The sequence below is a fragment of the Phoenix dactylifera genome, chromosome 1, assembly GCF_051530095.1.
Source record: "Phoenix dactylifera cultivar Ajwa chromosome 1, Ajwa_hap1_PhDact_Kaust_v1.1, whole genome shotgun sequence".
NCBI classification, from domain to species: Eukaryota; Viridiplantae; Streptophyta; class Magnoliopsida; order Arecales; family Arecaceae; genus Phoenix; species Phoenix dactylifera.
In genome coordinates this window covers 60,907,677-60,918,360 of record NC_143190.1, presented here as the reverse complement: position 1 = coordinate 60,918,360, position 10,684 = coordinate 60,907,677, and the positions used below count along the sequence as shown (strand labels likewise).

The following is a 10,684-nucleotide window of genomic DNA, read 5'->3' as shown; positions in this document are numbered from 1 at the left end:
GCGGATGCCTCACCTGCCTTGCGTGGGACCCTTGCCGTCTCTGGAAACGCCTGTTATTTTACGGGGCGCGGAGGTATGCAAGATGAACCAGCCATGGCTTTTGCGATGGACAAGTTCACGCACGAGATCCTACGAGTGACGACATCTCTAATTACCAGTCTCAACTTTCATTGAATGAAGCTACAGTAGTCATAGTCTTCCTATCCTATCTGCAAAAAATAAATATAAATAAACCAGTTCACACCACCCCGTCACTTCTATATAAGAAGCACGACCTCCCATCCATTCCCTCCAACCCAGTTTGGAGAAGAGAAGCCCCATTAGCTTTCCACTCCTCTTCCATTCACCATGGCCTCCAAGCTCCTCTTCCCCCTCCTCCTCCTCCTCGCCCTTGTGGCCGGCTCCCACGCAGGCAGCATCGCCGTCTACTGGGGCCAGAACGGCAACGAGGGCACCCTCGCCTCCGCCTGCGCGACCGGCCTCTACTCCTACGTCAACATCGCCTTCCTCACCACCTTCGGCAACGGACAGACCCCTGTCCTCAACCTCGCCGGCCACTGCACCCCCTCCACCGGCAACTGCAAAAGCATCTCCTCCGACATCCAGTCCTGCCAGTCCCGGGGCGTCAAGGTCCTCCTCTCCCTCGGCGGCGCCTCCGGCAGCTACTCCCTCACCTCCGCCGCGGACGCCCAGAGCGTCGCCAACTACCTCTGGAACAACTACCTCGGCGGCAGCTCCTCCTCTCGCCCCCTCGGCGCCGCCGTACTCGACGGCATCGACTTCGACATCGAGGCAACCAACGGCGACCACTTCGACGACCTCGCGAAGGCTCTGTCGCAGTTCAGCAGCCGGGGGAAGAAGGTCTACCTCTCGGCGGCCCCGCAGTGCCCCTACCCCGACGCGCACCTTAACACGGCGCTGAAGACCGGGCTTTTTGACTACGTCTGGATCCAGTTCTACAACAACCCTCAGTGCCAGTATTCGTCCGGGGACATCAGCAAGTTGACCAGTGCGTGGAAAACTTGGACTTCGAGCGTGACGGCGACCAACTTCTTCTTGGGGGTGCCGGCGTCGACTGCTGCTGCCGGCAGTGGGTACATCCCCCCGAGCGCGCTCACTTCTCAGGTGCTGCCGGCGATCAAGGGCACGGCGAAGTATGGCGGGATTATGGTGTGGAACAGGTACTACGATGAGCAGAACAACTACAGTGCCACCGTGAAGAATAGCGTTTGAATTGCGTTGCATATATAGGCATATCTGCAGCTATGCTCATGTTATAGTTAAATAATGGCAAACATGGTTGCTTGCCAAGATTTCTTTCTGAAAATGCTTGTAAGAGAAATAAAGAAGTGATCCTTTTATCGGAGAAGAAAATAAAGACAGAACGAACGATGTTGCAGAAAAAAAAATTTGCGATGCGGGTCAGTTGAAGACTTGTTTGTTCGCCCACTTTGACGAGACAAAATCCTACCAACCCCAACGTAGGAGAAATTATTAAATAGACCCGATCTAATAGACGGGCCAATGATCACCGGCCATGTGTGCCATAAATTTATCACCTCACTTAAAGATTTAAACAGGGTGGTTATTTGACGAGTGATCTTTGACCTGGTCTACTGGACTGGGTCTACCTAATGATTTCTCGGGTACCAAAAAGATATATATTTTTTGCATAAGTTAATTCTATTGGAATATTCTACGGATGTATTCGAAGTCAAAATAGTTCTGAAATTTGAAATACTTGACAATAAACATCTTCGACTCCATCATCTGTGTTGATTATGAAAAGAAAGGGATGGCTTCCCATTTCTTAAAGCAGTCGCCAGTTATAGGTTTTCGCACCCCCAAGCATGTTTAGTATGCTCGTTCCATGGATCGATGAATGTTCGATCCTCCTAAATGAAAAACCTTCCAGGAGAGAATTGGAGGTTTGACAGGTGGCCAAGGATACGACAATCTATATGATAGTAATGGGGAGTTTTGAATTTTAGAGATATTCCATTCAGATTATGTCTATTATTTTTTTTTTGATTTCAAAAATATCTTTCCACTTTTTTCAGATCACCTATACAATCCTCGCTATGGTTCAAATTGTATGTTTTGCACGAAAAAATGATTAATTCTTTTTGCATATCATCAACCATTAGATCATATCTTGCACTGAACTCAAAGCGCCCAAAACTACCTCTTTCATCAGCCTGTACAAATCTCGTAGCCGCTATTACACAATCCAACAGTGTACATCATGAGGAAAAGTGAATCATTCTTTCGTGCAAAAGATACAACCCGAACCATTACGATAAGAAAAAAAGTTATAATTCCCATTTCAAATAATTAAAAAAAATATCTAACTACAATCATGATAATAAATAAACATATAGAAAGTTAAAATTCCATGCTTCCACCAAAAAATGAAAGAAATTTGGAAAAGCGGTTAAGAAAGGAAAAGATTATACATATAAACTTTGATAGAAAACCAATAAGAAATAACAACAATAAAAAAGATAAGAAAATATTTAATTATAATATTTGTGAGAGTAATTAAATAGAAAAATATAAAAGAAAACTTCAAACAAATAAGATTTTTTTTAATTATATTATTTTATTTTATAATTTAAAATTTATATTAAACATTTAAGCATTGCACGTGCTTAAGTGGTAGCCGAGTTGAAGATGCTATATATATATATATATATATATATATATATATATATATATATATATATATATATATATATATATATATATATATATATAATTTCTTTCTTTGTGGGCTATGACGGTTGCCGCATGGTGGGCCCCCGGATTGACTACTCGAGAGAAAGATGGTGGTCATGGCTCTAGAAATTAAATGAAAGATAGGAGAGAGATCATAGATCAAAGATAGGATAATAAGGAGGGGAAATGTTGAAAACAAATTGGAGTTATAATCCCATGAAGATTATGCACAACTATACTAAACAGATATGGGGAAAAAAGGAAGTCGGATTGCCAGTCCATCTAAGTTACACTAAACATCATGGGCCTTTATGATTTGGTGGAAACAAGAATATGATGAAAAAAGTTGTACACAAAGTACTTAAAACAAGAATATGATGAAAAAAGTTGTACACAAAGTTGTCCATCTAGTTTCCTTTCTTTTCCACAGAAAAGATCATCGCCTTTTTTTCCACTAAATACTTTACCTGCATATTATTATTCTCTGCATTCCATTTCAACCAGATAAAGCTTTCATTTGGAAACCAGCGCAGGGTTTGCACCCCACTTGCCAATACAACTGCAGGTAAAGAAGGATTGCCAAGGGAACAATAGCACTATGTCAGACGATAAAAAGGTTAAAAGGTGGTAAGAATTTGGGACCATCGACGTATGGCATCGATCACATCTTCTTTCAATGCAGAGCCTGCGTCTGTGGACGCATGACAAGTTTTTTTTTTTTTTTTTTTTTGCTAACAGCAAAGTATCATACAGCATGTGTATGGATACAGATAAAAAAAATCAAAAAGCAAAACATCTCGGAGGAGCACTCGGCAACTCTGCCTCACCCACTCATAGGTGTATCTCCGAGTGGTGAGCTAAAGGAAGCTACCCAATCAGCATGCTTGGCCTGAATGGCCCTCCCATCACTACCCATAGCCCGAAATCTCTCAGTAGCTGGTGGTAGTCGCCGAATCCCCCCTTCCCCGAGTCACGTAGAATTCATCCAATGATCGTCGCGGAGTCGCCCTCCAAAAGGACCATCTTAGCCTGCACAACCTGCCGCACATAACACAGTCCGCCCAGGCCGCTCTCAGCTCTGCCCCAGGCACTGAGGTATCAAATAACTGGCAGCCCCCAGCCGCAATCACCCTGAAATCTGGGCCTCTCACCACAAAGCCCGCACCACCTCTCACACCGCCCTATAAAACGCAGCTGTCGAAATTGACCTTGAGAAAACTCAGGGGTAGGGGCTCCTAGGTGAAAAGCACCATACGTGGCGCTCTGCGAGCTATCCGACTGGTTTGCCTTAAGAACCTCCACTACAAGAATCCTCACCCTCTCCACGACCACCTCCGGAGCGGGGCTCGCCTCCCCAAAGGTCAATACGTTGCTCGTGAGCCAAATCTGGGAGGCAGTATAGGTCGCCCTCACTGCCTCCGGTCTGCACTGCGAGGCCCCCGCCAACCGACCCAATGCCTGTATAAAGGATGCCGCATGACGCCAGACCTCCACAGGGAACCTTGCTCGCCTCTAGGACCTCCTAGCCCGATGACACTGGAAGATAGCATGATCTAGTGACTCATCTGTCTGGCACTCAGGTCATTGAGGGGCAACAGCCAAGCCCCTCTAAAATAGTAAGAGCCTCGTCGAAAGGCGACCTCAAGCGACCTTTCAAAGGAACAAGGCCACTCTAGGGTGCAACCCAAACCGCCAAATCCAGCCAAAGTCCACCGCTCGCTGCTCTCCATCCTGGACCACACGACAGACATTAGCCACGCTGTCTATAGAACTGCAGAACACACTCCAAACCCTGACATCCAGGTAGGGGTGCTCTGGTACTAGGACCAACAGAATTCGCTCCGCAAGTGGCTCACCAAACAACCTACTGATCATCTGGGTATCCCACCCTCCTCCGCTGGAGAGAAGAAGGTCACACACCCGAAGTCCCTCCCCGACCTCAACACTAACAGTGGTCAGCCAACGCCTCAAGAGAAGCTCATCCACCCAGGCCTCCTCTACCACATCCACACTCTGGCCATCTCCTATCAACCACCAACATCTCGCCATGATCATGGGCACATACTTGCAGATCTCGCACAAAATCGGCGATGCCCTATGTTCGTCGGCTTTCTTTTAGCGGACCTGAGGATGACTTAAAAAGGGTGTCGTTGTCAAAATCGTAACCAACAAACAAATATTTTTATATTACTCTTACCATCCTCTATTCGATGAATAGTGGTTGTAGGAGGTCGATCCACAAGAAGGCGATTGGAGCACACAAATAGAGAACAGAAACAAATAGAGTGGACCTGAGCTTGATCTGTAGTAGATATTAGAAGCGGGCAATGGTCAGAAGCAATCCGGGCAAGGTGACGCACCTGGAATGCTGGAAACCACTAGGTCCAGCACGACGATGCAATTGCATGATCAATCCTCTCCCACACCCTAGCACGGCCATCCCTACTGTTGCACCAAGTGAACTGCGTACTGGTGAAACCCAGCTCCACAAACCCATTTCCTGACAAAAAGTCTCCGAACTCTCTTCTCTCCAGTTTGTCAGTATAAGGCTTGCCCCCCCTCTTCTCCTCAGGCCCCACAATGCAATTAAAGTTTCCAGCCAACAAGGTGGGGCCCTGAGGATCCTAGTGTGATTTTGATGTTTACAAAGCTATCGAGGTCATTTGGGAGTACTAATAGGATCATCATCGTTCTGATCGAGACCAATGGGATCATCGTCCCGGATCAGAAAACCGTAGTATCTATCCGATCGATACGGTACTCTACCGAATCGCCTAACGGGTGCAACCTCAATGGATTTTGAGTTTGATCTAATCAAATCAGACTTTAACGGTTCAGTTCTAGTTGTCTGATCCTCTACCTGTTGAACTTCATCAAGCTCAACCTTAGAGCTGTTCGTTCCTTTACCAAGGAATTTTTTCTCCAAGAAGACAACTCTATTGCTGACGAACAACCTTTGTTCATTAGCCTGGTAGAAATAATACCCTTTGGTTTCTTTTGGGTAGCCGACAAAAAGACATTCTTCCGACCTAGCTTTCAGTTTGTCTGCTTTCAAACGACGGACGTAGGCTGGAGACCCCAAACTTTAAGGTGAGAGAGTACAGGCTTTTGACCGGTCCATATCTCATATGGAGTTTTAGTCACAGATTTACTGGAAACTCTATTAAGAATATAACAAGCGGTCTCAAGTGCATAACCCCAAAATGATAAGGGCAAAACTGAAAACCCTGTCATGGATCGGACCATGTCCAACAGAGTCCGATTCCTCCTTTCAGACACACCATTATGCTGCGGTGTTCCAGAAGGGGTCCATTGATAGAGAATCCCATTCTCCTCCAATTATGTCAAGAAATCACTGGAGAGGTATTCATCACCTCGATCAGATCGAAGTATCTTAATACACTGTCTAGTTTGTTTCTCTATTTTATTACGGTATAATTTGAACATTTCAAATGATTCATACTTGTGTTTCATAAGAAACACATACCCATACTGAGATAGGTCGTCGGTAAATGTAATGAAATAGCTGTATCTACCTCTTGCACTAGTGCTCATAGATCCACATACATCTGAATGTACAAGACCTAATATAGCACCGGCTCGTATACCTTTTCTAGTAAAAGGCAACTTGGTCATCTTTCCAAGAAGACAAGACTCACAGGTAGGTAATGATTCACAATCATTAATATTTAAAATATCCAATGAGGCCAACTTGTTGATCCTGTTCTTGTTAATATGATCTAGCCTATAATGCCAAAGGTAGATATCAGAGACATCATCAGATCTAGGGCGTTTACTTGTAGTGTACATTACAATAACGGGTCGTGACAATATATAAATGCCATTGTTTCATCGTCCATTGATTACTGTAACACCATTCATAATGATATCACAATAATCCTTCTTTATACAAATTTCATAACCGTTTAAGGCCAAATGACCAACGGAAATGACATTCATTAAGAAACTAGGACAATAGTGACATTCACCAAGGGCAATTATGTGAGAATTTGAAATAATTTGAATATTACCTAATGCTAGAACTGGAACAGTTCTTCCATCTCCAACATTTAGGAATTTCTCATTGTTGCAAAAATTCTCAATGACTTGCAATCCTTTCAACGTATTACAGATATTAAAAGGACTTTCGATATTCAATACCCAAGTGATAATATCACATACAGAGAAATTATAAGATGTTAACATATAACCACCTTGACCAGCAACTCTTTGCTGACTTCTCTCATTAGCACTTAAGTTAGCCTGATTCTTAATCAAAGGTCTAGTCGGCTCATCACTATCCAATAGTGATAGAAAAAACTTATAAGAGGACATTTCTGCATAAAGGACAAAACCAACGCCTTATTAGTAAATGAATCAATTAATCTAAAGACATGGATTTTAGTCTAAAGATTCTCCCACTATTTTATACGAATCAGGAGCCTCTACCTCTAATCCGAAGAATTACTCTTAATTCTTTAGTGGGCACTAGAATCCAATAGGCTACATCTGGGCTCGGCTTTGGTCGGTATCAACCCAAATACACCTAAGATAGGTTCAAAATAAATTGTTTCAACTAAACAACTTCTAGTGATCATTTTGCCCCAGGAATCACTTCAGCAGGCGTATATCGACACTACTGAAAGTTCCAGTTAGGTCCAACCATTAACATGTGGCAATCAATGCAAACTATCTAATAGATGGTCAAGCCCGACTTTGGCCGGTATCCAACCGGACCATCCATTCCAATAGTTGCAACTGACTCATTATTATTGTATGACAATTTCAATGGCCGATACGCACCAGTGCGCGCACGCGCCTCCAATGTATATAGACGCATTGGACTCATTATCACACAACTAATGGGAGGCTATGACGTGGTCATCTCCATTAACCATATCATTTTATGGACCTAATAATTTAGAGAATTTTTATAATAAAAAGCTAACTCAATCCAAATTCTCCCACTGACTTCATAAGTCAGGTATCATAGAAAATAGATTCAAGTCAGTGCACCTAAATCAGTCCAACTGATTTTCTTACAGGCATGGGCTAATTAGAGTCAATCAGAGATCTGATCAAAAGAGATTCACCAAGATGGCCAGGTAAGTGAGATCAGCGGAAGGGTATGCCATTAACTTGACTGGACCGAAACCCAGCAAGTAGCTCCCAATTAAAAACCTACTGATTACAGTTGCCTTTGGCACCAATTGGTTTATCAATTTCAATTCGATCAATATCATAACTCAAGCTCAACCACAAAGCCTAAATCAACATCCATTTGGTCTAATCAAAGACATGGACTTGATCAACTACAACTATTTTAAAGATCAAGAGTAATCTTGACCCAATCTAAGACACAACTTTAATTAGATTAGATCAACTACTCTACCAAGTTTGATTTCAACCATTGAGTCCAAATCAATTGGATTTGATTTAGCTAACCCATTACCCCATAAATTATGCAATGTCTTAGACGTTCAAATCACATTTAAAGTCTAGGATCTATATCGTTACTCAATTCATAATTAAGTATATTGCATTATTCATGTCTTATCTTTGTTTTGCATGCTCCATAACTTTAAATCCTTAAAATACTTTTAAGATTCAAGTTAATCATGCAAACAAACATGTTCATTCATCATATGAATAACATAATAAAATAATATAATCAGTTTACATCATATGTAAAAGATCACATCTTGCATAGATATTTGATATCACAAAGAACCTGGACGGGCTCTGATATCACAGATGGGGTGCGTGCAGAGGGCTAAGCATGAATTTCAGAAATTTTTATGCGGAAAGAACGGGTTAAACATTTTAACCCAAAACATGCTTGATATTTTAGATATTTTGACTCTGGTACCAGTCGAAGACAGTCTTCAACTGCACATCATATGTGGCGCGGGCTCAGTCCCAATACATAAGGTGACACCCGCGCGTGCCTATCAAAGCACTTATCACATGAGCCTCCAGGTGGAGAGCCACGCTTCATCACACGATCACGCGTGAGAGTTTTCGAAAATCGAATAGTCTCCACTAATCCTTTGCTTTGACACCAAATATCACAAAGCCCTCAGATCCCGAGGATTGTGTGATTCAAATAAATATGCATAAATCACAACTTCTTGTGATTTGAAGATTGAGATCATATCTCAACCATAAAAGAGATCAGATCTCTTATCTTTAGAAGGTGGTTCCTTCAAGGATGCTTCGCAGCCGCACAATCGTCCGGCCTCGATGACTCGTCCATGCGAAGCTCCGGAATGATCAGCTTTTCGAGGAGTGCTAGCTCGCAGGGAGGCAGAAGGTTGGCTGAAAGGAAGATGAAGGAAGAAGATGGACCTTCATAGCAGAAGAACTCCTTCTTGGGCTTTCACCTTTAGAGCTTCTCTCTCCTTTCCCTCTCTTTCTCAAGTGCCCATGATCTCAAGAAGAAGGAAGAGGGATGGCTTATTTATAGGCCAAGAAGTGGGTGAGGTGTCTCTATGAGGTGTCCTGCCAGAACACATGTCACATATACAAGAAAAAGAGGTGTCCTGCTCCGCCACATGTCACGCATGCAAAAGGGTGAGGTGGCCTGGAGGGCGATGTCATGGATGACCTCATGAGGTAGATGAGGTCATGGATGACATCAGGAGGTGTGTGAGGTGTCCAGGCCCGCCACATGTCACACATGCAAGCAAAAGAGGTGTTCTGCTCCGCCACGTGTCACGCATGCAAAGGGATGAGGTGGCCGGAATGTGGATCCCACATACAGTATGTGGGTCCCATAGATGCAGGATGTGGGTCCTACATACAGTATATGGGTCCCACCTAGGCAAGACGTGGGTTCCACATACAGTATGTGGGTCCCACAAAGGGAAGGGAGTCGTAGTCATACTAGGACCATAATTGATTTCAATCCAATTTGACTCAAGCCAAATCTGATTTGGTTGGGGCAAATTAGATATTTTCACCAAACCAATTTTGGTGTCAATTACGGTTTTACTAATTTTAAATCATATTTGAATTTGGTCAAGCCCAATCTCTATTACTCAATCAAATTGAGTCTAATCAGTGATCCAATCACCAATTAACTTCTCCAAGCAACAATTGCTTAGGGCAATCAGTCAATCACATTGACTATTTTACCTCTAGACGATTCTCAATCGTCAATCAACCATTTGATCAATCAAGAAACTTCTAAGCGTGTGACCTCACAGGTTCGAACCTAAGCCGGTAGTACAAGAACACTTCCTACACTAATCGAAGTAACCATCTATCAATGGGACCCGACGACCGGATAGGCCGAATAGATGCAAAGCAACATTCTAGAATCTATGGACTATGGTTACCGCATAATTCATCCTCTTGACCAGAAAATGCTTAGGATGGGTTCAGAGTCTATCTACCCTGAAACGATCCATCCGAAAATATGTTTCAATTCAATAAGTCAAGTGATAGTGATTTGACTTTTCCTAGCCAGGGTACTACTTAATTGAAAACACAAGGCATTCACCCTTATTTCTAAGGGAGGTCAATCCCATCTTGATCTGCAACTGACTACCACAAGTACTTGACTGGACCCAGAAATCTTCCGTCGCTGGATTAGAAATTCAGGTAGTCTGATACCAAAGTACAGTGAGTTGCTTGCAATCCACCGGTTGCGATCTCAGGTTTAAAGGATACATATACCCATATCCACTCGGAACAACTCTTGACAAGAGAGAGTCCGTCAATTGGTCACGTTCAGTGAATGTACACTACCATTCACCTGTATACCATACTAGTATCTCTATACTCTTTGGTTTGAAAGACAACCAATAAATATGATACACAATGATCTACGCCCGATAATACTATCATCCTATTAATAGTATATCATACGGTCATGAACATTTAAGGACCTGTGTGACAAAATCATATTTCATTACACAAAGCAGTCCTAAGGACTTCATCACATCGGAGTTTGTGAAGATGT

The 10,684-nt window shown here is 43.0% G+C and overlaps 1 protein-coding gene across 1 annotated transcript; it reads left to right on the top strand.

Annotated features, from left to right (window-relative positions):
• The first annotated feature begins 263 nt into the window (after positions 1-263).
• Positions 264-1,364, top strand: LOC103713498 (acidic endochitinase-like). Its single transcript, XM_088708497.2, has one exon. The coding sequence runs from the start codon at positions 349-351 to the stop codon at positions 1,231-1,233; it is 885 nt and encodes a 294-aa protein (XP_088564623.2). The 5' UTR covers positions 264-348; the 3' UTR covers positions 1,234-1,364.
• The last annotated feature ends 9,320 nt before the right edge of the window (positions 1,365-10,684 follow it).

What these genes read in the sequence shown, in the direction of transcription:
- LOC103713498 (XM_088708497.2), top strand. Translation starts at nt 349, where the DNA reads ATGGCCTCCAAGCTCCTCTTCCCCCTCCTCCTCCTCCTCGCCCTTGTG.